Source organism: Drosophila eugracilis, unplaced genomic scaffold, assembly GCF_018153835.1.
Source record: "Drosophila eugracilis isolate 14026-0451.02 unplaced genomic scaffold, ASM1815383v1 contig_367, whole genome shotgun sequence".
NCBI classification, from domain to species: domain Eukaryota; kingdom Metazoa; phylum Arthropoda; class Insecta; order Diptera; family Drosophilidae; genus Drosophila; species Drosophila eugracilis.
In genome coordinates, this window is record NW_024573224.1 from 3,387,410 (window position 1) to 3,411,523 (window position 24,114).

Below are 24,114 nucleotides of genomic sequence, written 5' to 3' on the forward strand. Positions count from 1 at the left end.
GATTTTAAACTAATTATCATGCTTCTGGGATTATTATAATATATTAATTGGCCTACTCGTCTTAAAGATAACAGCTTGCTGTCTAAATATTTTAGATTAATAAGATAATAATATAAGAGGGAATTCATTTAAATAACCGACTTTGAATATCAACAAATTTATAAACAGATTTTTATTTTATGCTATTTGATAAAATGGACGGTTAATTGAATTAACTGGTAAAGCTTACAAAATTTTTTTTTGGATTACTTAGTACTTTACTTAGGTACTTACTTGTTCGTACCTTCCTGCAGACCTACGTACCCAAAAGGTATCATTCTCATCACTATTGCCGATACATTTAATAAACTATCGATAGCCGGGCTCATTCAGTGGGCATTGAAAGTTCCGATCAGATTTATTTGCCAGTGATCAACTCAGCTCTTCCACAAGCACAAAATGCTGAAGCTTGTGCTCTTAGCAATTATAAGCCTAAGTTTGGAAAATGCGGCAGCCCAGGAGTTGCGCCGTGTGGATGACACGGAGTTGATTCAACTCCTAACCGGCAGCAGCAATGTGGTTGTCCTATTCAGTAAGTATAGTACACATAAAGAAAAAGAAATCCAGCTTACGTGTACAAAAGATGTACATATGGACTATTGAACACCGGTTACTGGCTAACAAACTCATTTAATTGCAGACAAAAACAATTGCCAGCGTTGTTTGGAGTATGAAAATGTAGTCACGAAGATACATCCCCAACTGGAGGACACTTTGTCGGCCATTGTTGTCCAGTCGGTGGATAGTAATCTAGTTTCTATCTACGATCCAAGCAAAGAACCGGCTCTCGTCTTCTTCAGGCGAGGAATACCCATTCTGTACCATGGCGAGATAAACGATGACGAAATCCTAGACTTCTTCAATGACAATTTGGAGCCAGCGGTCAAAGAGCTTTCGGACGACAACTTTGAGCACCTGACTCAAGCCTCATCGGGGGCCACCACCGGGGACTGGTTTATCTTCTTGTAAGCCATATTAGTCATCCGTTGAGGTCGACGTCATAAAACATGTATATATGTACACCCACATCTAGTTCTTCCGCCGAGTGTACCGTCTGTCAGCGACTTTATGCCGTCTGGGAATCTGTGGGCGGAAAGCTGAAGCGAAAGTTGAATATTGCCCGAATGAACAGCTTGGAGTCTGGCATCTCGACGGCTAAGAGGCTGGGAGCTTTGGAATCGCCGGCATTTGTTTTGTACGTACTCTTTGAGCTACTAAATTATATATACTAATTTAAATCATTACAGTTTGCGCCAGGGGAAAATGTACAAGTACTTGGCCAAGCAATACACTCCGGAGGCCTTTGTTAATTTTGCTGAGAAGGGCTATCTAACTCAGAGCCATCCTCAGCCAGTACCAGAAATACCCAGTGCCGTGTAAGTATCTTCTTCAAAGACAATATAAGAAGATAAGAAAAACAAGATCTCCTTCGATCAAATATATAACTCAAAGTCCGATTATGACCTTTTTATAGGGATTTGTGAGAAACTGAAACATGTCTTTAGTAAGTGAGCCAATGAGAATCTTTTAAACATATTAATGAGTTCAAACTAATGGTTTATATACTTATATTTATTCAACTTAACCTATAATGAATATTAGTACCCGGTACAAGGTTGCAAATAACGTCAGATTTGAGGGTATTCAACACAACATGATCTTACCATTGTGCATTAAATTGTTAATACTCTGTTGATTGATATAAAACCAAATATTAATCATAACCGTTGTATAATATCCATAAGTGAATAGTTTGTACATAAACATAATAATCAATATTACCCCGGTTTAAAAAGTTCCTGGTTTGAGAAGATCGAATTTAAAACTATAAGACACTTCCTATACTATAAAGAAATAAATAATTACTCGTATTCTTTCGTAATTTTCAGAAACGAATTTTTGGGACCACTGCAAGGTTATTTCAAATCTGAAAACATAAGCTCGCTGGCGACTTTGGGTATTGTTGCTTTGGTTGCCGTCATATTTATTACAAAAAAGGTGGCCAAAATATTAAAATCAGACCCAGTGAAAACGAAAAACAAATCGAAATAAAACTAATATTTTTACTAAAAAAAAAAAGTTTCTTAAATCTGAAAAAAAAACTATTCAAATCATTAAATACATGAACAAGTGAGCGCGAAAATTAAACTACTGCAATTCCTAACGCCACAAAACAAGCTGGCAGCTCTTCAGAGGAATAGTAGAATCGAAACATGCAGATACTTCATGTCGGAAAAGATCTATTGTTTATTTGTATAGCAAACAAATTCTACTCCTTAATTGGTTTCAATTAATTAGCGTGCAAACAAACACAAATATTTAGAGCGAGACTGGTGTGTGCTTAACATCTGGGTTCAGAGGCTAACTCAGCCAGCAATCTAACCAATTAATAAAGTGAGATAATAGTTTTGTGTGGAAATTATTATTTTAAACAACGTTTCAGTTCATGAATTGTTCACAATTGTTTTGACAGTTTTCGAAATAGAAATCGTATTAGGAAAATTACTTATTCTATATTAGGTGAATACCCTATTTTTATACAGCTTAATATATAAAATAGGTCTGGTGTCGTCAGAAGGTCTTCACTGATTATTTACCCTAAATTAGTTTTTTAATTAAAAATAATAACAGCTAATGTAAATACCAGAGAGATCGGAAATGCAAAAAAATATACCACAACCAAATTGGTTGATAACTTTGCTAGAAGCTTAGCGGTGGTCGAAACCTCTATATATAAATTTATATATATAGAGATCAGCACATCGACTTTCGATTGATATTTTTTGGCTGCGGGTTGGCACATGAGTCAGATTAATATTTTGCTTTTGTTCATGCAGTTCAGTTCAATTCAGATACTCGCCCTAATAAGTTAAACTCTAATGTGCGTACTTACGTGTGAAGCAGTTAAGGAAAATGTGCAAACATACAGCAACACATATATGTGTGTGGATGTAGTGAAGAGTGCTAGCATTAATCGCATTTTTCCCTTGCACGACGACTAGAAAATACTCGACACGTTTGTCTGTGTCTGTTTCCGTTTCTGTTTGGCCTAGTGAAAAGCAAAATTGATATTGTTGTGTAAGTTATATCTAGCATTGAAAAGATGAAAAGTGTCATTCCTATAAATACACTTCCTCGGCAAAGGAAGTCGCATTAGATAAAGGCACACAAAACAACCACAAAGGAACGGCGTCAAGCGAAAACGCCAGACTTTGGAGTAGGGCTGAGCTAAAAAGTATAGTGCGCAGCCATCATCACATCATCATGACTAACTCACCACCCAAAACGCCAGCCCATGTACAGAAAATCGATATTCTAGTCGCGCTGTAACGCTGTAACGCTGGGTAGCGCCTACCTGAAAAAAAACCCCAGACAGGCGAGACATTAGTATACCGAAAAACCTCTTCCGCTAATGGTCTACATATCTAGCTAATATAGCAAATGCCTATACATATCATGCCGATATAGCTATAGCATCCGCAAAAAAAAAAACAAAACAAACCATCTGTGATACGCGTGTACCTAAAAAAAATAAACAGTTTTGCAAAATGAACTAACTTAGCAACGATCGAGGGTATCTCACTGGGAAATTAACAATGCGTCTTGTCCGCAGTAAATGCTGTCAACGTGATGTATCCGACTATTTGAACACCCCTCATCCATCGTCCACAAACACCGAAGTCCACACCAAAAATATATTTACGCGCTACTGGGACGACCACATAAAAATGAAGGAATCAAGCGAGGAAAAGTCCAGGGGCAAGAGCTCATCCCAATCATCATCTTTAACACCACCACCACCTGCCAAACAAACCCAGAGCGTTACATTCGTGAGGACCAATAATGCACCAGCTGTTTGTGACGCCAACGGGAATGGGAACTCGACTCCAACGGAGTGGACATTTCCCCCAAAAGCGCCCACTCCGCATATCTACAATTGCCTGAGTCCCGTAAGTGTGCACTGAAAGAAAAAGCATATAGGATTAAAGATTATATGTTTAATTCTTATGTAGATAATTAAAAAAGAAAGTTTACGATTATTGAACTGATATAAATAATGGAACTATCTCTTTGAAAAGTAGTTTCCCTTTCCTGTTCTTTTACAATTCGCACATGTTTGCTTCTCGGTGCAGATTATTATGACGTAACGTTTATTAGATACTCCACGGGTGACCGTTTATATATACATATATAGTATGCATAGTTCCTAGTCTTTGTGTGCTCGTGTGTTGGCGGAAGATAAAGAGGAAACAAATTATTTGCACTTCAACAATTGGCGTTTAAATCATTAGTATGTATGGAGTATGAACAGACATACCGACATTTGGTCATATATTATAGGAATTTACTGGTGGCATTCAGCATTAAATAGATCTATTTTAAGAAATCATTTTTGCGATAAGATTGGAGATCGCACATATAATATACAGTGATGGAAAAAATAATAGAAACGATTTTTCAATTTTGGTTTGAATACGTATTTTTAATAAGGAACGTGGTGATGAGTGGATATTTTTATTTTTTTTTTGATTTATATACATCTAGCTTACATACTAAAAAACAAAAATCCATTTAACTTTATTCATTTAGCTAAAAAAATATATTTAAGTCAAATTTTATGGTTTTGACTTGGAAAAAAAAATAGAAACGAAGTGACTTATCGCCATCCAAATTGACTAGCTTAGCAAAATTAACCATGAAATGTTTTCAGGTTTAATATATTGTTGTATTACCATGATTTTTCAAAAATTCCGGGACACCTACGAGGCATAGACTCCACAGGATTGGAGCATATTGCTGGCTTAATGGAGTACCACTCCTCCTGGACTTTCTCCGACAAATGCTCCTTAGTTTTTGGCCTAAAACCACTCAAACGTTTTTTAAGAATGCCCCTCAAATGCTCAATATGGTTTAAGTCGGGTGACTAAGCTGGCCAATCCATAACGCCGACTTTATTGTCCAGGATCCCCTTTTTTAGCAAGCTACGATGTATCATTGGGATCGTTATCCTTAATAATATCCCAATTCAAAGGCATTTCATCTTCAGCATATGTTAACATAACGTCCATCATTATGTTTAAAAAGTCTGTATCACAGATATTGCCCTGTATCCAAAATAATGGACCAACACCTGAAGCAGAGAAACATCCCCATAGCATTATATTGCCACCTCCATGTTTGATCGTCCTTTTGGTGTATTTGGGATCGAATACTGTGTTTTTTGGGCATCTAACATGGAGTCTACCATCAGATACAAACAAATCAATCTTTGTCTCATCGGACCAAAGGAGATTTTTCCAGTTGGAGGGTCTCTTGGTTTTTGGTGGCAATATAATGCTATGGGGATGTTTCTCTGCTTCAGGTGTTGGTCCATTATTTTGGATACAGGGCAATATCTGTGATACAGACTTTTTAAACATAATGATGGACGTTATGTTAACATATGCTGAAGATGAAATGCCTTTGAATTGGGATATTATTAAGGATAACGATCCCAATGATACATCGTAGCTTGCTAAAAAAGGGGATCCTGGACAATAAAGTCGGCGTTATGGATTGGCCAGCTTAGTCACCCGACTTAAACCATATTGAGCATTTGAGGGGCATTCTTAAAAAGCGTTTGAGTGGTTTTAGGCCAAAAACTAAGGGCATTTGTCGGAGAAAGTCCAGGAGGTGGTACTCCATTAAGCCAGCAATATGCTCCAATCCTGTGGAGTCTATGCCTGTAGGTGTCCCGGAATTTTTGAAAAATCATGGTAATACAACAATATATTAAACCTGAAACATTTCATGGTTAATTTTGCTAAGCTAGTCAATTTGGATGGCGATAAGTCACTTCGTTTTATTTTTTTCAAGTCAAAACCATAAAATTTGACTTAAATATATTTTTTTAGCTAAATGAATAAAGTTAAATGCATTTTTGTTTTTTAGTATGTAAGCTAGATGTATATAAATCAAAAAAAAAATAAAAATATCCACTCATCACCACGTTCCTTATTAAAAATACGTATTCAAACCAAAATTGAAAAATCGTTTCTATTATTTTTTCCATCACTGTATGTGATGTACATGCGCAGGTCAGCTTGGGTTAATAAATCGTTGAGATGTTATGTGAGGAAATACCGTAAGGAAGGGTTAAATTACTTTTGTTTTTCATTTCCGGTTTTCACTTTCTCCTTCGTTGTTTACCAAGAAAATTTGTAACGCGTGCAAGGGCCTTTCCATCAAACAATTAGAGTACTTAATTCCAGGAACGCTTTGTGTTGATTAATCTATATAAATAGCATTGCAATACATTCTGGTAATATTGAGTATTTAAAACATATTTTTGCGATAAGCCGAAATTGGAATGCGGTTCACATGGAGAGAGAAAAAGAGTAACCGAAAAGCCGCAGGCTTAATCTTAAAAAAGCCCTTGTGTGTAATTATGTTTACTAGAGTTTTTAAATATCATTTACTTTTCCCTTTTCCAGGACATGATGGCCTCAAGTGATAAAAGCAGCTTTAAAGGATTTCGCAAGCAATTTAGTGGACGGTTTAAGCGCTTAGTTACTCGAAAAGTGGAACACACTCCAGTGATACCTCCAGAATTGAAGCCGCAACTTAAAACAATATACGTTTACTAACTTAAGATGTAACGACGATTGCAAGCACAAGTGTTTTCCCCATTATATACGTACTCGATCAGTGTTGCGTATATATATGGCAGGGAACCATTAGTGATAGGAAAAGCAAGATAAACTAAGTTATCATAATACCATTCTGATTGACAATTTTAAGTATTCAGCGATTCGTGCGTATTGTTAGGCTCAATAAAAAGAACATTTCATAAGACAAACAAGGTTTTAAATGAGTTTTTAACTAGAGTCACGGGGTTTACATTTATCATATAAAAAAAAAGAAAATTAAAAAACAATTTTTAAATATTACCTGTTTGGTATTAAAGTCTATAATGCAAATATATGTAATTGCTTAATTTTTGAATACGTTGCAAGAACTTCCTATGTTAACATATCAATCAATTACAATTAAAGATTTGTTTTAATTTACTGAACTGCAAAAACTCTATTTGTAATGTGTTGAAAGTAAGTTTACATGGATCGACTTGAACGGTGTGGTAAAAAGAGTTTAACTACTTCTTCTTTCTACTTCAAAAGAGTCGTTCATTACCTGTAAAATAGCATTGTGCGTTGAACGTTGCCAACTACATTCCAAGAAGATACGTAGGTATATTTGTATTATATTTGACCTTTGCTTGCAACTCTGCGGTGGAGGTTGGACCATTTCAATCGATAACCCTAAGGGGAATACAATATGTAGCAAGAGAAGCAATATTAAACTGAAAACATGAGCGTTGTATGCCCAGGTAAACAAAGAACTTTCTGCTATCATGCCAAAAGAATGTAGCCACTAAAGTTGTATTACGATAAGATTAGGGTAAACAAAGTGGATATGCCACGTTGCCCGATGGGCCAGAAAATGTTTTGGACAAAACGATGTCAACTATGTAGATACTCTATATAATGGCAGTTACCCCTAAAACTTGCCAGTGTAAGTCCCTGGTAAGTAAGACGGCCTTTTCATATGGTTCACTTATCTTCTGTATTCGAAATTAACTAGATAATTAAATAAAATGCTTATTTTATTCCAATCTAAACGTACGTACACACAAACGCGTCTATATATACATAGTCAAGTACTCGTATATATAGTTCCACCGACCAGAGTGAGGTTAGCAGTCCTTAATCTAAATGGGTTCTCTGCTGGGTGGTGCTACCTACGCCTGTGGAGGAGCCAGTCTCTATTGGATCTCTATTGCTGGGGCCAGCACCACTATCATCGTGGCTTTCTCTGCTGTTTGGTGTGGGCACTACAGTCTCTGCTGACTTGGGGGATTGGGATTCCTGGGTCTGTTGTTGAACAGTTTCGGATACGGTTCTTCCGGTCTCGTTGCTTCGTGCTCCTTGTTCATCATCATCTAATAATTCGTGAATCGAGGGTTGATTTATCTGAAAAGCAGTACAGGGTAAGATGATGCAGAATCTTTCAACATAAAACTATAAAACTCACCACTTCCTCTTCCGATTCCACGCTGGATATCGAGGGATTTCTCTGAAAAATCAATAAAATAATCATAGTGCATTTTTTTTTAGGTAGAATTTTAATACTCACTACTTCTCTTCGAGGCTTGCACTCGATTGACTTAAATTTGCGCTCTTCCCGCATTCGTGTCAGTCGCATAAGTAACGAATAATGCTGTTCCACTCGGTGTAGACACGTTTTACATATGGTCTTAGGCAAGGGATCAGTCGGAGAAATCTGGGGAAATACGAAAATACATGATAAATCAATAAATATACCTGTTTAGATGCTTATAGATTGACCTATCGAGAAAACAATTGTTTGCGCAAACCTATATTTCTGTGGCTGTTTTCATGTACATACAAACATGGTTAATGATGTATGACCGCATTTATATAAAGCCTAGCATATTCCTTTTGCTGAGCACCGGGTAGTACTTACTGTTATTGGTAGGTAGCCGTTGATTTTCTCTACAAGACACAAACGTTGGCCATGATCACTATAAATATGTATTACTGTTCGATGCATTTCGGAACATAGTCGGCACAGGAATCCAGATATACACGCCTTTTCGATGCTTCCCATCTCAACTGATTTTGTTGGTTTTTTGTATATTCAGCTGCTACTGCAATGCCGATTAAGTTAAAGCCAATCAAAACAACTTTCCAAAAATATTGTATTAATACTTTTCAGATAGGTGTTGTGTACATATGTTTCTGACTAAGGGTTGTATTTCCGATTACCGTAGCAGGTTGCCAACTTGTTTTTGGATCCCTTATAGAAAAGTCGATAGTTGACCACAACAAACTAACTGCACTTTTTGTTCCATTCGAATTGACCGCGAATGCACACAGTTTCATTTAAGAAATATATATTATTGTAAATGTATTGAACCAAACGGAATCAGAACATAAAAAAAACATTTTAACTGTCAAGAAATTAAAGCAGTTTTTTTATGGGAACTTACAAACTTTATTTTAAAAGACACCTAATATTTAATATATACACATGTAATCTTTATATATGTATGTGTGAAAAAGGTTTTATTATAATTTTTATTCTTATCATTTTATAATCTTATACTTAAGTTACAGTAAAACTAATATCAAGACAAAAACCCTTGGAGTGTCTCGTACGATAATGATGCACTATTTAATGACTGAACATTTTGCACTGCGAACCCTTTGAAATTTGTACATAGATGGTACCCCGGGTCCATCATAAGAAGCGATTGGGTTTTCTGGTTTGACAATCCGAAAAAGACCTCACCCTGCACGTCGAAGGGTATTTTAACCTTTACACTGGGAGATCTCTGAATGGAGTTTAATAGTTCCATGTGACAAGTATTGGCGCTTTCTCCGAAGAACACTCCATCCAGATCATTGTCCGGTATTATTTGAAATTGGGGAATCCCAGCGTTATTCAAAATTTTGCAGGTGAATACACATTTTTTACGCGGATCCTTGGGATGTGCATAAATTCGAGTGGCAACGTATCCCACTGGATAGATCCAACTATCGGTGTGGAAATTCGGATTCACTGATATAATCTCACCCAGTGAGTGCAGTAATACATTATTTAAGTTCATCGGAAACGTGGGCTTCTTTTTTCGTATAATAGTCACATTTTTTGGTTTGTCTTCGCTTGGTTTCTTTGACAAAACAACTGGTTTGTTTTTCTTCGGGCCTCCAGGGGAATCAGTGGGGTCTACTTTTCCATTCGAAACATTTGGACGCCCATTATTGGATTTCTCCAGACCCTCATGGAACATAAGCCTCTCTATAAGGTATAGCCTCTGAGATCTGGTGACAGATAACTCTGCCTGAAGGCGGCAGATCTCATCTGTAAGGGCTGCGTTCTCCTAGAATAGATTCATATTTGAATAGAGGTGTAGTAAATCAAGATAAATGGTTTACGAAACAATGTAAGCATATAGAAATATGTATATATATATATGAGTCGTACGTTTTCCAACCATATACATGTATATGTACAAGTGGTTACGGATTTTTAGTTATGTTAATAATATCATACCAGTAGATAACTCTTCACGGATCGTTTTAAACTCTCATACCGCCGTTTATATTTTAAGTTCATGGCTTTTTAATTAATAATTTCAGCTAAAACCAAGAGTTACGAACAGATTGTTGTTATATCCGTGGCTTTGTTTTGTTTATCGGGCTGCAGGGTTGCCATTCTGTAAATTATCGAAAGGCGGTATTCGGTAGTTTAGTAGGGATTTTTAATACCAAACAAATAAAGTAAACAAATCTAATCTAATCTTAATTTATTTTACAATCTATAATTAGAATTAAAAATTGTGCAAATAACTATCACGTTTTGGTTAATTTAATTTGCTATTAAAGTAATGAATTTAACTAGCTAATTGATTTAAATCCCCTATTGCCTAATTCCATCTAATGAATACCAACATTTTAACCTTGTAAAGGACTTAATAATGATGAAGAGTTATTTCCGGCGTTCAGAAGCAAGGATTTTTAACAAAATAAGGTAAATTATATGATAAATTAATAAATTCCTATTGGCTCTTTACATCATCTTAAAAAATGGTGTATTGAAGTGCGTAGTTGACCATGGAGCAAGTCTGCAAAGGTGGTTACAAGAACAGCCTAGCCCTACCTGATGTAGTTGTGTTTGTGTGTGTGGCAATAACGCCATTACAACCATTCAATAGAGACCATTTAGTTAATGAATTGAAATATTTAGATGGTAAAGATGTCTATTCTTGATTTTAAAATTATAAACAAAAATGCCTGATAAACTGAGCGATCACCATGGTAACGAGTGATGGTATGTGTGTATCTTTTATACTCTTCCCCATTTCCTTACTTTCGCCTAATGTTGGTTTACAAACATTCATACCTAATTAAAATGTGTGATAGTGTACGGAAGAGCGTGTGAATACTGCTGAGAAAAATCTACGCCGGAGAGCAGCTTTGGCAATGAATCACATCGTTTGTTCGGTGCAAATAAGCCGTTAGTATGTTTTTACACTCCGGTGACACTTGTTGGATTCTGATTCAGTGCTTCTGCTCCATATAAATATAAACAGCATATTCAAAATGGACGAGGAGCAAATGTGGAAGGGATTTTTCTTCAAACTGCAAGAAATGAAAATGAATCCACCCACAGAGCATGAACACCAGTAAGTTTAATAAATAAATCGATCCGAAAAACAGACTCACGCACACCTGTAGAAAAACTAAAAACTCGCGGATGTATGAGCATTTGAACATTTGTTAGCAGACATGTGTGTTTCTTTAGACAAATATGAACATTTTTGAGAACTGGAACTGTGTCATCAGATAAATTAAAGATTATCAAGTGGATGATTTATAGTGTGTGCGTGAGACAACAAAAGTGATGTAAGGGAATTCAAGTCACAGATCGATTTTACTACCTACTCGCTAATGTAAGCATGACTCAGTTTTAGGGAACCACCAGTCTTTCAATATACATATGCATAAATGTAAAATCCAATAATAATGACTTTCTCCATTATTTTTCACACTTATAAGATAAATCCGCATTTATAATGATGACTAATTAAGAATACTTGTATATTGTTAACTAATATAACTTTTCCCTTCAGATTACAAGATGGCGATGATGGATTTTTCGAAAAGTTTGGATCGCTTTTGCGGCAAAAATCACAAATTGATGAATGCGTCCTGAAAAGTTCACTGGCTCCGTTTGAGGAAAATGGTAGTGCCGAGACAGAGGAATCAGATGAAACACCAGATGGCACTCTGCAATGTAGTCAGGATCCGGAGTGCATCAGTATCGATACCTTTGCCACAGAAAGTACCCTAGCATCGACATCTGAAAATGATATCAGTACAGCAGTTCTGGATTCGGCCCCTGTAATGAATGTAAGTTTGCTTTGGAAAACTGCAAACTATGAGATAGAGCACATAGGCTTATAGTTTTCCAAGCTATGAATCATTGTGACAAAAGGTCAAAACGGATGTTGATAATTAATCAACATTCCATCTGGTATCTAATTTCAAATAGTCTAACTGTCTCAAAGCATTACTACCATAACAGTCTTATCAGGTAGGCCATACATCATAGAGTGTTTTAAGAGTTTACCGAATTAATGTGATAAGATGTATGTGAAGGTGTTTATCAAGTGTTTCCTAGAATAATTTGTTCTTATAGTATTTTAATGTTTTATTTTATTACGCGGTAATTTGTGTTACTCATCTTGAGGATAATTCGTTTTTGTTTTTATGAGGGCTCGCCTTCGTTTTATTACGTTTCCCTAATTAACAACAAGGTGAAAGTTTCACGCAAAATGACACTTATAAATGCTGAAAGCTAAACAACATTTAAAATAAGAAAATATATTACAGGATTAAATATACGTACTTTTTTTGTTTTAAAGACCTATAGGTTTAGATTTAGTAGATTTTTGATACTGATATTTCATCAGTACATAAACTTTTTGTAATCTCATGGCTCACAAACTAGCAATCCACCATGGCTTGTATTGGTGAATATGGAGGCCTTTTAAGCCTGGTCACATTCATTTCATAATTCCTAGACCTGAATGCAGAGGAAATGTCGACATAGGTCAGTTTTCCAGTTTGCAGCAGAGCTTAACGATCGCAACGATTTAATGTCCGTGCAATGTTTTATCTTATACCAACATTTTGCTGTTCGCATGTTTGCCGTCTGGGAAGGTGTAGTTTAATTGAACAGAAAAAATTAAGTCGTGTCCATAGAAACGTTTGAACAATAAACAAATGAACTTGCCAGAGGGCTATGTACCTATATATTCCGAAGACTGTATAAACAAACTGAATAATGTATACTGACAACATAAACAAGCACTAGAGAAACATGCAAACATACAGGCTATGGTCAATTTTGAACGAGAGAAAAGCTTAATGTACTTTATAAAATACACTTTTCATTACCACCTTGAGCTTTTCCTTTTTGTATCCAAAAATAAAACATTTTCTCTTAGGATTGCTTTATTATTGCTCACAAACACTTTAAAATCGCCGTGTACATATGCACAAATACAGTAAACAAACTGAATCGAATTGAGCGCATACACTTTTTATCTCATGGTCAACGTCAAGATATTTCGGATATCGCTAAGATTTTCGAGACCGGACGCTATTGTACTTAGATACAGACTCTTCTACGAAGCGGTTGGGTCTAGTCGGTGTTCTTAAGTCCATAGAGTTTTCGTGATTTTTCCCACCGCAACCGACCCCCGATAATATGTGCGTCTATTTTGAATTGTATATTTGCAAGAAAGTATTTGCCAAAAATTACGCTTGCATCTAAACATAAACATAAAATAGTGGACTTATCCATTAGAGAATATTAAACATGAGTTACCTATCGTTACCACGTGTTCTGAGCAAGTTCGGATCCCAAAATCACAACCCGTCTAACCAAAAATCAAAAACCAATAGCCTTACCCGATCCAGTACGCGTATCGGATGCGACGATATCAGACTCTCGAGAAAAGCATCCTCCACCCAGTCACTCAAAGAGCCAATTGAGCGACGGATGAGCATATTGAATCGTAATGGAAGCATATCTAGTCGACACTTTCGGGGAGTACATAAGCATTTACTCGACTCCCATGCGAAGGCGGTTTGCCATTCGATGACAGTAAGTAGAACTTAAAGTTTGGATAGGGTCAGGTGTTATCAGCACCTGCCCTCTATTATATACTTTTCAAAAGAATATCCAAGGAAAACGATTCATAATTTTCGAGTTCTATGTGTTTATTCACAGCGTTTCGGTAAACAAAAGCGATTGTATAAGTTCATTGATTTGAGATTATTGTTGAGTCATTCGAGATAAGTGTATCGAGTATTTCAGTTTTTGGATATATTTATGTACTTGTTGTTTGGCAAAAACTGAACAATTGTTTCAGAATTGTATAGAATTTAGCTAAGGAAAATCATACTAAGAAGAATACGTTTTAGGAATTTCTACAAAGAAAGTAAATAGGTTGATTGATTCGTATCTTAAGTTATGGCGATATTTATGCTTCTGCATTAATTTATGGTTAGAACTAAGAGCTTTTATTCTAGATATTTATCTAGAATGTATCTAACCATTAATGACATCAGCTGGATCTGGTTTTTCAATTTCATTGTGACGCTTTTGTTTATATTTCCGTTTTCTGGAATTTGTCGATATTTTCTTTAGCTTTGACCTTTAGAAAATTGATTTCTTTCTATTTTTATTTCAATACAATTAAAATACTTCACTGAATAGGAAGTTTACAAATGTCGCATGCATTTAATTAGCTGCTATTGAGATAAAACTGATTGTCTACTCTTTTTTTTATTTGCAGGTTACAGATCTGTATGAAGAGATCTTATTTGAAATTTTCAACAATATCGGCTGTGAAAACAACGAAGAGTGCACAAACGGTTTAATTGAGTTTGTTCAGGATGCATTCAAAATTCCTAACGCAACTCATGTGGAAATTTGTGAGGCGGCGCGACTAAAGGAACCGCCCAATGTTAGATTAAATGTCGAGATTATAAAGGCCGAGAACTTAATGTCTAAGGATTCTAATGGCTTGTCTGACCCATTTGTAACCCTCTACTTAGAATCTAATGGATCCCATCGATACAACTCATCAGTTAAGCCTGCCACATTAAATCCTATATGGGAGGAGCACTTCTCGCTGTAAGTATTTATATTGCTATATAACTCTATCTATGTAATAATAATTTGTTTAATTTTAGGCCCATTACTGATAATGCTCGTGACGAAGTTCTTATCGTTGAAGTCTGGTAAGTGGAATTATGTTTGCCTTTGCTCAATAAAACGCACTCATCAAACTCAAGTTACCTAGTTGATAACGCTTCTTGAATTCTAAAATGCACTTATCACGGATAAATATATTTATAAATGGTGTGACTCGAACTAACAAGAAGGTATGGCATCTGAAAAACACATCTGTATTGGCATACGAGTATTATTTACTATTTGGTTATGCAGTTTTGTAGAGTAGTTGTTATAATAATAGTTTGAGGTTTTTGTTAATATTTTGTTAATTTCAGGGACTTTGATGCCGCGGAGACGGTTAAAGAAAAAGTCAACAAAATCCTGGATGTGAAAGGTGTAAAGGGTCTTAGTAAGTTAATGAAAGAAATAGCTGTTACCGCTTCATCTGGAAAACATGACAATGAGTTAATTGGAAGAGCTGCCATTACTTTGAAGGTAAGAAAGTGCATTTAAAATTCCCAAGAACATACCTTTCTAATACAAACTTCAGTCTATTCCAGTTTCTGGCCTAACCGTTTGGTATAACCTGGAAAAGGGAAGCAAGGGCCGGAGTCGAGGTTCACTTTTGGTGAACTTAGCTTTAAGTGCAGAGAAGAACAAAAGTGTAGCTGTCCAGGAGCACAAGAATTTGCTAAAACTTTTGCTGATGTACGAGCTAGAAACGTCGCAGGTGGCCAATTACTGGTGGAGTGGAAAGTTCAGTCCAAATGCCGAACTTATTCGATCCCAACATGCTGCCCAGAGTGGCCTTAGTCCCTTCGAATGCGCCCTTAGTCAATGGCATGCCTACAGCACCATCCATGAAACACACAAACTCAATTTCACACTTTTCAATTCTATTCTGGACGTAGTAGTGCCAGTCATTAGTTATATGCAGAATGATTCAGAAGATGTTAAAACATTCTGGGATGGAGTGAGGCGGCTTCTTCCCTCGTGCTTCGCAGTCTTACGGAAATTAAGATCCAAAAACACTAGTGATAAAAATATAGTGAGGGCACTCAATGAAGTGCTAGATATTCTAAAGAAAATCAAGGAACTGGAAGTTCCAGAAAGTGTGGACATTTTCCCCAAATCAGTTTACGGTTGGATTCACACAAACGACACCGATGAAACGTGCAATATTGACACTGCCATAGTGGATGCCATCAATACCGGAACAAAGGAATGGCTGGAGCATATAGTGGAGGGCAGCAGGCAATCCAAAAACACAGAAACAGATGATGAGAAGCTACAATACATTATCAAACTCATACAAATGGTTCGCGCTGACCTTCAACGTGCAATGGAATACTTTGATAAAATTTTTTACCAGTAAGTTTTACAATTTTTATAATAATTAGGAAATTAAATATTAATTTCTAAATTATTTTTTTCAGCAAAATTCAGATTAACTATTCCGCAATCCTCTATTTATTCTATGACTCGAAACTTGCTGAAATTTGTAAATCCATTATTATAGAAGTGTGCAATAACATTAAGAGATTGGATGTGCCAGACGATCAATTCTTATATTTACCCAACCTTGAGAATGTAAACATGGGAACAACATTATTCGAAGTCTACTTAATACTCAAGCGATACGTCCAATTGGGTAAAGTATTTCAAGGGTTTTAGTTTTAATTCCATTAAAGCAATTGTATATTTTGTTTTTAGGAGAATCTCTTTGCTCCGAGAGCCTGGAACTGTCGAATTTCTATCCCTGGTTCGAAAGAGGAGTTACTCACTGGCTTGATATTTCAATAATTAAGGCTTTAAGTCGTATCCAGAAGGCGATTGACTTAGATCAGTTAAAAGCTGTTGACGAAACTGTGAAATATAGTTCTTCAGCAGTGGATACACTTTCTATATTCTATCAAATTAAGATATTTTGGCAACAACTTGACTGGCCAGAAGTCGAGGGTTCCTACATATTTGTAGCCAAAATTGTTAATGTAAGTTTTTGATAGACTGTAATACGCGTTTGCTGAGGCTAATTATATTTTTGTACAGGATCTTTGTCGGTGCTGCGTATTTTATGCCCAACAGATGTCCCGCAGAGTCGAAAACATATTTCTAGCTGATGATAATAATAAGAATTTCAGTAAGTTAATTTATAGAATATATTTTACCCACTGCTTTTATATTTACTTATCTATTTTTTAGCTTTGTCGGAAGAGTGGTGCATAGCCATTAACAACATGGATTACATTCGCCAAACCTTACCCTCATTTATAAAGGTAATATTTTCATAACTTACATATATGAAACACAACCTAAGATCATTAATTTATTATAGGAACTCAGCATTGATGATATAATTAAGAAATTGGGAGAGTATCGAACAAATCTAGAGGCAGAACGATGCGCGAGCACCATAAAAACGGTAATTGAAAATGCTTTGGACACCGAACGCAATCAGATTGTTGAGCTTATAGAGATTGTGGCTCGGAAAATGGCACCGCCAATCAAAAGATATTTGGCCGAAGGGGCTGAGGTGCTCGCCAAGGATTCCAACTCCATGGACCAATTAATGATGTACTTGGAAGCCTCGTTGACCACACTTTATGATACTCTTAACGAAATTAACTTCCAAAGAATATTGGATGGCATTTGGTCTGAGCTGTCAATTATAATGTATGACTTGATTCAATCAAACCTTGACGTAAGTTAATTGTTATTAAGTGCCTGACAGTTTAAAAAAAAAACGAAATTTTCCTTTCAGAAACGCCGACCGCCAGCTTTCTTCCAAAACCTTAACAACACTCTACAGACGATGATGGATTGTTTTAAAATGGGAAACATTCAAACTTCGGACGTTAAGATTTTGTCTTCAATTCAAAGTAGACTAAGACTGTATTCCCTGGAAACGGCAGATCTTATTCATCAGTATTACCTGGAACGTCTGGAAAACCAAAAGAGTCAAGAGTCATCTCCCTACGGACAACTCACTGTTACGGCTCAATTAACTGATTCCGGATTATTGGTGGGTCTTAAACCATTACAAACTTGTTTACTGTTTGCTTAAGTTATACATATATTTTATAGTTAACTATTTTAAACGCACGTAACCTACTGCCAATGGATTCGAATGGCTCAGTGGACTCATTTGTTAAAGCTAGTTTCATGCCCACAAGCAGATTCAATGATCTATCAACAGTGAAGACTAACGTCCACAATAAAAGTTGTTTTCCACTTTACGATCAGGAGTTTCGTATGTAAGTAATCAGAATGCTAATATTTTTTAAATATGTATTGATCATTTTCTTTAACAGAAACTTAAGTGAGCAACAGCGGAGTGAAAAAAATAGTCTTATTGTATTCAGTATCAAAGATAAAGATTTATTCGGAATGTCGAGCCAGTATATAGCTGAGAGCTATATATCTTTCGGAGATCTCGAGGCTACACCACCAGGTGAACAAATTATGATGAATTTATCCAGACCAGAATATACAGGTATGTTTATTAGTTTTCCAAAGAATCAAATAAACAATGAATGTATATATTTTTAGATTCCGATTCGCTTCGAGCCCTGGAATACAGATTAGGTGATAAACAGGCCAAGGATTTCCTTAAAAAATTGAAAAACCGATCCTTTTCTTAAGTTGTGAAACGTAATCGGAATACTACGTTGTAAAAGAAAGCAATAAAAATTAATTTTTATATTTTCTACGGCGGTCGTACTAAAAATCAAAGAAAAAGTGTTTAATTTGGGAAAAAAGGCAAAAAGTACACATTTGCTTGACAATTATTTTCTTTTACTTTTATTGGAACAGAAACCAACACAGTACTTTAGGTAAAAATACATAACACTCACTTTTTACGATTTAAGAGTTATTTTCGGAGTTTATCGTTTGTAATAAATAATAATTAAATGGTATACCTATTAAATTATATTATTCGCATAGGGTTTGATTTACGCACACGTGAATAATAGTATGATCTAGTGGCAAAAAACTACTATGGCTTAAGTTGTTTGCCCAAGTGCTTTATTGGCGGCGACGTGTGTTGCGTTGTTTATCGAAACGCATTTCCATTTCTTCAAGAACCTTTGGAGTGTAGCGTACTACCAGCTTTACAGATCCAACAGCCTGTTTAAGCAGCTCAACGGCCTTTTCGTGATTTTCTCCTTCAACAGACTGAAATACAAGAAGTTATTTGTAATCACGAATATTAGTTTAGTAATAATGTAATGACTTACCACACCATTTACAGAGAGAAGTTGATCGCCTCGTTTCAGCCCTCCATGCCTGTCTGCAACTCCTCCAGGAATTATACGGGATATATAGATGGGTGAATTTTGCTCCTTGCCTCCCATTACGTTGAAACCTAGGCCTGAAAAATAAAAAATTATTAAGGGATTTTAATAAGATGCTTAGTACAAGATCTGTATTCTGTTATGATCTAATTAATGGTGCTTTAAATTTTTAAAGAAAGCAATATTTTTAAATAATATAAGCTTCTCATGTAAGAATTTATAATTAGTTGTAGTTCATTATATCCCATTAAAACTTTCATTTAAAGGTTTTGTATATTATAAGGGCGTGGCTTACCCTCCTCCGTTTTGGGCAGTTCGACCACTCGGGGATGTGCGTGACCCTCACTGGCAGCGAAGGCAGCCACTGTGGCCTTGGCAGTTGCGGAAGCCCTGACGTCGTGGGATCCCTGGATATCCACCGTTTCGTAAACATGTTCGTATACTTCCCGGACGGACGTCATGAAGTCGGAGTTTAATACCTTTTGTAGGGCTGCCAGTTTTGTTGTGGGGAAATCTCCACTAGCTTGCAGCTTTTCCAAGAGCTCTATCGATCTTTTGACATCTGTAAGTTAGGGATTTGAGTAAGATTCCTTGATCTGAGTAATGTACCTATTAATCCCTACCTCTTGACAAAGTTAGTGGTTCTGCGTTATCGGCCATATTTGTCTAGAATTTAAGTATATCCAGCTAAAATAACCTGACCTGAAATATTATTTGAGGTGCTGAAAATAATGTGACCGTAAAGCCCTTTCCTCTGAAAACGCTACTTAAACATCATCTGTGTTAGGCATTATATCATAAATATATCTATGGTCATATTATAATATATGAAGTTTATTTTCTAGGTTTGATTTACCAAAACGTAAACAATACTTGGTAAATAATCAAGATGAGCCTACCGGCTGCATTACTACAACGCTTAAAAAAACGTGGACTTGTTACTAAACAAACGGGTAAGTAACATAATATAGTAATTACGTTACATCGGATATGTAAACTAATCAACTTTTTTCCGTCAGGAACCACACCGATTTCAGAAGCTATAGAAGAAATTATTGCCGAAAACTACGACGACGATGACAAAAGCGGTCCATACCCATACAAAGAGGATATATTACCGGAACCAAAGCGTAGAAACAATGAAGAACAATTCTGGTCGCACCGTATCAAGGAACGAATCGGCGTGAATGAGTCGTATCATGGATATAAGCTATGTCCCAACAAGTATAACATATACCATAAGTGCTCCTTATACTGCGTGAATAAGTTCAACAGCTCTCCGCATTCGCATCCGAGTCATAAGTATATGAAGCGCTACAAGAGACTGCTCCGGAAGTATCCCTTGGAGACGGGATGGAAAGATGTTTACGATAAGGGCTGCAAGGCATATTATTTTTACAATTCGACCACTCAAACCGTTTCGTGGTTACCACCAGCCCATCCGAAAGCCCGGATTACAAACAGTGCCGCCGTATTTCGCAGGCAACTGGCCAATTCCAATGACGAGTTCACTTTCGACACCACCAACTTGGTCCTGCCCAAGTCTTCTGGTCTGAATGAACCCAGTGAACCTGAAAATGCATTCAGTTCATCTGTTTACGTACCTCCCAAGAAGCAAAAGTCAAGAGACTTGGATCGAAAACTTCAACGACGACGTCGTAATGATAATTAGCAGCGTAATTAAACTGAAATATTGCGCTCCGAGTAAGGAAATTCTATGATTTTTAATATACACAAAAAATTAAGGTTTAAAAATGTACACTCTGCTTTATTGAATTGCTAGCTTAAGACAATGAATGGTGGAGCCGCGAAACTGTTTAAATCGAAGGAACCGGGGATTTCATTAAATAAGCAACTCGATAAAAATGGTGTCACACGAGTTTGGAAATATGTTGAATTTGATTTTGAGGCGGCAATTCAAGCCCTCAACATGAGGATGCGGCGGAAACACTTTCACCAAACCACGTGCTATGTGTAAAGTGTTTAACCAAGGTTTTTATATAGTGGTGAAAGATCAATACAATTATTATTTGCGCTTATTTCAAGGTTCGTTTTCCTTTAACAACAACCGGTCGGTTTCTTATGTAGCCCTTACGACGTTTGGAGTTCTGAAAAAAAGATAAAATTGTTATTGATGTTTACTTAAAACCATAAAGTACACTACCTTTCTAGAGATAAAGTTTGCTGAGGGAATCGTTCTCTCCTTGGTTTTCAGAGATGGTCTGTTAAACTCGTGCGGTTTCTTAACCCTATAGATACGAACAAGCCAGTGTTCTGTTGTATAGGCCTCTTCCAGATAGGTCAGATCGAAGTCCTTGTTTCCAATGACTGCGTTACGAGTGCGATCGTATCCCGAGGGTCCTCTGAAAAGGGTAATTAGTAAACCATTTTACCTGGAATGCATTTGTCCGCCTACCTGTAGTCCAATTTCAATTCCCCGAATCTGTAGTAACTTAATTTGTACATAAGGCAGTTAAGTAGAGCCGGAGCACCTTCGGCATCCACCCTGAATTCACCGCGGTCAGTAAAGTAATCACTTTCCTTGATATCTTTGGGATGCTCGCCCTCGGCAATTCGGACCATCCAGAGGAACTTGTTGATGTCATCGCCAGAGTAGCCGATCACGCCGCCAAAGATTACCAGAACGTAGTCCACGTCAAGAGATGTCATAATTTCGTAGGATTTCTCCTCGGTCGAAGACATTGCCTTGCCAACGAGTGCTATGTGACTATTGTTCCACGTATTATTGTCCACTAGTGTGGTTCTGTTTGCCATTCCTGCTATCTGGTACCCGTAATCCCACCAAGACATAACGCGAGCGTCATCAGCAGTGTTCTGCGAAAGCCAGAAGTAAGCCTCCCTGAAATCGTCCAAAATGTTTCGGGATCTGCAGAAGTAAAAATGGTTAAATATATAACTATATAATATTAGGTAATGTGTAGCTTACCCATCTTGGCTGTTGTGGAAAGCCAGCACAATGGAGGGGCTAGAGTAGGCATTGCTGGTTACCCAGGTGCAGTGAACAGCGAACATCATCAACAGCATTAGAACGGCCAAAATAACAATACTTTTCAGGTTCGAACTGATGCCAGTGTCCTGCTGGGCATCATGTTTAGTGCGGTGCTTCAGTTTACCAGCCTGCAAATTGGGGATTATAAAACCACTTCGAAATGGTCTGCTATAATAGTGACTTACCTTATCGTATAAGGTCTTCTTCTCAATGGAATCCTCCGCTTCATCAACTTCTGCGGCTGCGGTTACGGCTGTGCCCATTCGCTTCGATGAATCCTCTTGCAGGAATACATCCAACAATCCCGAGAATGCCACTCCAGCCAGCATGCACACCACGGGTGTAAGTGTCAGCATCAAACGCACCATCACTCCGGCAAAGTATACCGCACTGATGGCGTACAGCACCACAAAAACACGCTCGTCGTTGATCTGCTTAATGCAGTACCACACTCCAACTGGGAAGGCGCAAACAAGAATGTGCAGATCGAAGAAGAACGAAAACCAAGTGGTGGGTTGATGCTCCGACACGGAGGCAATGATGGGAATGTGTATCTTGGCGTAGCCAGTATCCCACAGCGAGTAGAAACGTCCGCTCCACGGTGCCACAACGCCCAGCATGGTAAGCACCACAACGGCCACAAAGACGCCAACGCCCACCAGCAAACCGCCGACGATGAACAGCTTCCGGAACTCATTACGCGACAGTACGGATTGGAGATGGCGCAAAGTGGCCACGGCCATCAGCAGCACAAACACTCCTAAGGCAGCCATGTGTTCACTGGTACGAATCGGCTGGAATCCCACGAAGGGGATCTGCATCGAAAACAGCAGACCCAGGATGTAGAAGGTGCTGTAGCTGGTCAGCAGACGGGGCGAGTACCTGCCCATGATGAGCAGCACGAAGACATGCAGGGGAATCAGGTTGATAATGAACACGTAGCCTCCCCAGGCGGACACCATGTAGAAGTAAGACAAAGCAGCTGCGGCGGACCAGAACACGGATCCAGTCTTTACGGAGCGCACCCACAGGAAGTAGGTAAACTGCAGTGCGAATATGGCAATGCCCTCATTATCGTATGATCCAGCCACCGATCTGCTGATATAGCCGGGCACGATGGCGATGAAACTGGCGGCGAAGAGGCCGGCTCCAGCGGACCACAGTTCCTTGGTCAGGAGGTAGGTGGAGATGGAAGTCAGTCCACTGAATACTGGTGCCAAGAACACGCAAATGTCGCGGATGTGGACCGGAATGTTGAGTACATGCAGCAGCCAGTGGATTCCACCGGAGGTGATCATTAGACCGGGGTATACTGTACCACCCACAATTCTGCCTAGGGGATACCAGGCCCGCTCATCGAACCAGTTAAGGAAGTTGTACCAACCATTCTGCACCATGTAGGCGGTGGCCCGGTAGTTAAACCACGGATCAAACTCATGGATAATCGACTCGAAGCGGATTACGGCGAAGAGGCGAGAGGAAAATCCGGCCAGCCAGGCAATTAACAGGATGGCGAATGTAATGAGGCTGCTGTAGCCAGCCACCTTGCTGTTCAGCATCTTCGGCGTCCGATTCATGTCCTTATTCCAGCCACTAACTTGAAAATTAAAACCGTTCTGAAATGCAACGACACATTCTTCGCTTAGACACGTAGTCTAAAAAAATTGCCGGGTTGACTGCCAACTCGCACGGAGGTTTGTTATCGATAGTACAATCGATAAGAAGGACCAGTTATATCACTTTCGAGATGTTATAAAGATGTTTGTTTTTTGTTCATGTTATATTTTTTATTTTGAGTCATATTATAGTTTTATTTTTATATGTCGATTGATTTTAGTTTTTTCATATTTAAGTTTATCAGTTCTTTATTGACCACAAGCATTTTAAACTGGTAAAGGCAATACAACTGTAACAATTGATCATTTCAACATTTTTTTTCAATATGTTTTATTAAGT

The 24,114-nt window shown here is 37.5% G+C and overlaps 8 protein-coding genes across 14 annotated transcripts; 4 read left to right on the plus strand and 4 right to left on the minus strand.

Moving 5' to 3' along the window:
• Positions 1-360: 360 nt before the first annotated feature.
• On the plus strand, positions 361-2,106 carry LOC108113775 (thioredoxin domain-containing protein). Of its 2 annotated transcripts, XM_017224473.2 has the most exons (6): positions 361-571; positions 680-1,004; positions 1,073-1,234; positions 1,287-1,415; positions 1,514-1,543; positions 1,929-2,021. In XM_017224473.2, exons 1-5 carry the CDS (start codon positions 439-441, stop codon positions 1,521-1,523), a joined length of 759 nt encoding a protein of 252 aa, XP_017079962.1. In that variant the 5' UTR covers positions 361-438; the 3' UTR covers positions 1,524-1,543; positions 1,929-2,021. The 2 variants fall into 2 exon arrangements, with proteins under 2 accessions (XP_017079962.1, XP_017079961.1); XM_017224472.2 differs by lacking the exon at positions 1,514-1,543 and having other exon boundaries at positions 1,929-2,106.
• A 681-nt stretch (positions 2,107-2,787) lies between these two features.
• LOC108113776 lies at positions 2,788-6,880 on the plus strand. The gene is made up of 2 exons (XM_017224475.2): positions 2,788-3,989; positions 6,513-6,880. Exons 1-2 carry the CDS (start codon positions 3,636-3,638, stop codon positions 6,663-6,665), a joined length of 507 nt encoding a protein of 168 aa, XP_017079964.1. The 5' UTR covers positions 2,788-3,635; the 3' UTR covers positions 6,666-6,880.
• Positions 6,881-7,668: 788 nt separating this feature from the next.
• LOC108113703 lies at positions 7,669-8,865 on the minus strand. 3 transcript variants are annotated; one of them, XM_017224381.2, is made up of 5 exons: positions 8,808-8,825; positions 8,563-8,746; positions 8,212-8,358; positions 8,110-8,160; positions 7,669-8,048 (listed from the first exon to the last, which is right to left on the minus strand). In XM_017224381.2, the coding sequence occupies exons 2-5, from the start codon at positions 8,704-8,706 to the stop codon at positions 7,782-7,784; spliced, it is 609 nt and encodes a 202-aa protein (XP_017079870.1). In that variant the 5' UTR covers positions 8,707-8,746; positions 8,808-8,825; the 3' UTR covers positions 7,669-7,781. The 3 variants fall into 3 exon arrangements, with proteins under 3 accessions (XP_017079870.1, XP_017079869.1, XP_017079871.1); XM_017224380.2 differs by having other exon boundaries at positions 8,563-8,865; XM_017224382.2 differs by having other exon boundaries at positions 8,110-8,151; positions 8,563-8,862.
• A 282-nt stretch (positions 8,866-9,147) lies between these two features.
• Positions 9,148-10,311, minus strand: LOC108113700 (transforming growth factor beta regulator 1). Its single transcript, XM_017224376.2, has 2 exons — positions 10,156-10,311; positions 9,148-9,982 (listed from the first exon to the last, which is right to left on the minus strand). Exons 1-2 carry the CDS (start codon positions 10,216-10,218, stop codon positions 9,227-9,229), a joined length of 819 nt encoding a protein of 272 aa, XP_017079865.2. The 5' UTR covers positions 10,219-10,311; the 3' UTR covers positions 9,148-9,226.
• A 50-nt stretch (positions 10,312-10,361) lies between these two features.
• LOC108113777 (protein unc-13 homolog 4B) lies at positions 10,362-18,784 on the plus strand. 4 transcript variants are annotated; one of them, XM_017224476.2, is made up of 15 exons: positions 10,362-10,632; positions 11,735-12,014; positions 14,471-14,811; positions 14,871-14,918; positions 15,189-15,348; positions 15,404-16,224; positions 16,290-16,504; positions 16,567-16,844; positions 16,903-16,993; positions 17,056-17,129; positions 17,189-17,554; positions 17,615-17,875; positions 17,938-18,107; positions 18,165-18,346; positions 18,403-18,784. In XM_017224476.2, the coding sequence occupies exons 1-15, from the start codon at positions 10,580-10,582 to the stop codon at positions 18,492-18,494; spliced, it is 3,432 nt and encodes a 1,143-aa protein (XP_017079965.2). In that variant the 5' UTR covers positions 10,362-10,579; the 3' UTR covers positions 18,495-18,784. The 4 variants fall into 4 exon arrangements, with proteins under 4 accessions (XP_017079965.2, XP_041674641.1, XP_017079966.2 ...); XM_041818707.1 differs by lacking the exon at positions 10,362-10,632 and adding an exon at positions 11,096-11,287; XM_017224477.2 differs by lacking the exons at positions 10,362-10,632; positions 11,735-12,014 and adding an exon at positions 13,280-13,776.
• Positions 18,639-19,892, minus strand: LOC108113778 (protein lin-7 homolog C). The gene is made up of 4 exons (XM_017224479.2): positions 19,772-19,892; positions 19,444-19,710; positions 19,092-19,225; positions 18,639-19,029 (listed from the first exon to the last, which is right to left on the minus strand). Exons 1-4 carry the CDS (start codon positions 19,806-19,808, stop codon positions 18,880-18,882), a joined length of 588 nt encoding a protein of 195 aa, XP_017079968.1. The 5' UTR covers positions 19,809-19,892; the 3' UTR covers positions 18,639-18,879.
• A 78-nt stretch (positions 19,893-19,970) lies between these two features.
• LOC108113771 lies at positions 19,971-20,907 on the plus strand. The gene is made up of 2 exons (XM_017224469.2): positions 19,971-20,101; positions 20,168-20,907. The coding sequence occupies exons 1-2, from the start codon at positions 20,038-20,040 to the stop codon at positions 20,818-20,820; spliced, it is 717 nt and encodes a 238-aa protein (XP_017079958.2). The 5' UTR covers positions 19,971-20,037; the 3' UTR covers positions 20,821-20,907.
• On the minus strand, positions 20,890-23,845 carry LOC108113770 (dolichyl-diphosphooligosaccharide--protein glycosyltransferase subunit STT3B). Its single transcript, XM_017224468.2, has 5 exons — positions 22,344-23,845; positions 22,096-22,286; positions 21,565-22,035; positions 21,313-21,511; positions 20,890-21,256 (listed from the first exon to the last, which is right to left on the minus strand). Exons 1-5 carry the CDS (start codon positions 23,733-23,735, stop codon positions 21,185-21,187), a joined length of 2,325 nt encoding a protein of 774 aa, XP_017079957.1. The 5' UTR covers positions 23,736-23,845; the 3' UTR covers positions 20,890-21,184.
• Positions 23,846-24,114: the final 269 nt, after the last annotated feature.

Excerpts from the sequence above, each read along its gene's own strand:
- LOC108113775 (XM_017224472.2), top strand. The coding sequence starts at position 439 with ATGCTGAAGCTTGTGCTCTTAGCAATTATAAGCCTAAGTTTGGAAAAT. Across the intron at positions 572-679 it reads CAATGTGGTTGTCCTATTCA|ACAAAAACAATTGCCAGCGT; the intron begins GTAAGTATAGTA and ends ATTTAATTGCAG. Across the intron at positions 1,235-1,286 it reads GAATCGCCGGCATTTGTTTT|TTTGCGCCAGGGGAAAATGT; the intron begins GTACGTACTCTT and ends AAATCATTACAG.
- LOC108113771 (XM_017224469.2), top strand. The coding sequence starts at position 20,038 with ATGAGCCTACCGGCTGCATTACTACAACGCTTAAAAAAACGTGGACTT. Across the intron at positions 20,102-20,167 it reads ACTTGTTACTAAACAAACGG|GAACCACACCGATTTCAGAA; the intron begins GTAAGTAACATA and ends TTTTTCCGTCAG.
- LOC108113776 (XM_017224475.2), top strand. The coding sequence starts at position 3,636 with ATGCGTCTTGTCCGCAGTAAATGCTGTCAACGTGATGTATCCGACTAT. Across the intron at positions 3,990-6,512 it reads TCTACAATTGCCTGAGTCCC|GACATGATGGCCTCAAGTGA; the intron begins GTAAGTGTGCAC and ends TCCCTTTTCCAG.
- LOC108113703 (XM_017224380.2), bottom strand. The coding sequence starts at position 8,706 with ATGGGAAGCATCGAAAAGGCGTGTATATCTGGATTCCTGTGCCGACTA. Across the intron at positions 8,359-8,562 it reads ACGGCTACCTACCAATAACA|ATTTCTCCGACTGATCCCTT; the intron begins GTAAGTACTACC and ends GTATTTCCCCAG. Across the intron at positions 8,161-8,211 it reads GCAAGCCTCGAAGAGAAGTA|ATTTTTCAGAGAAATCCCTC; the intron begins GTGAGTATTAAA and ends ATTATTTTATTG.
- LOC108113700 (XM_017224376.2), bottom strand. The coding sequence starts at position 10,218 with ATGAACTTAAAATATAAACGGCGGTATGAGAGTTTAAAACGATCCGTG. Across the intron at positions 9,983-10,155 it reads CCGTGAAGAGTTATCTACTG|GAGAACGCAGCCCTTACAGA; the intron begins GTATGATATTAT and ends AATCTATTCTAG.
- LOC108113777 (XM_041818707.1), top strand. The coding sequence starts at position 11,205 with ATGGACGAGGAGCAAATGTGGAAGGGATTTTTCTTCAAACTGCAAGAA. Across the intron at positions 16,845-16,902 it reads TTGTAGCCAAAATTGTTAAT|GATCTTTGTCGGTGCTGCGT; the intron begins GTAAGTTTTTGA and ends ATTTTTGTACAG. Across the intron at positions 16,994-17,055 it reads TGATAATAATAAGAATTTCA|CTTTGTCGGAAGAGTGGTGC; the intron begins GTAAGTTAATTT and ends TCTATTTTTTAG.
- LOC108113770 (XM_017224468.2), bottom strand. The coding sequence starts at position 23,735 with ATGAATCGGACGCCGAAGATGCTGAACAGCAAGGTGGCTGGCTACAGC. Across the intron at positions 22,036-22,095 it reads TTCCACAACAGCCAAGATGG|ATCCCGAAACATTTTGGACG; the intron begins GTAAGCTACACA and ends TTACTTCTGCAG. Across the intron at positions 21,257-21,312 it reads CAAACTTTATCTCTAGAAAG|AACTCCAAACGTCGTAAGGG; the intron begins GTAGTGTACTTT and ends TCTTTTTTTCAG.
- LOC108113778 (XM_017224479.2), bottom strand. The coding sequence starts at position 19,808 with ATGGCCGATAACGCAGAACCACTAACTTTGTCAAGAG. Across the intron at positions 19,711-19,771 it reads ACCACTAACTTTGTCAAGAG|ATGTCAAAAGATCGATAGAG; the intron begins GTAGGGATTAAT and ends CCTAACTTACAG. Across the intron at positions 19,226-19,443 it reads ACTGCCCAAAACGGAGGAGG|GCCTAGGTTTCAACGTAATG; the intron begins GTAAGCCACGCC and ends TTTATTTTTCAG.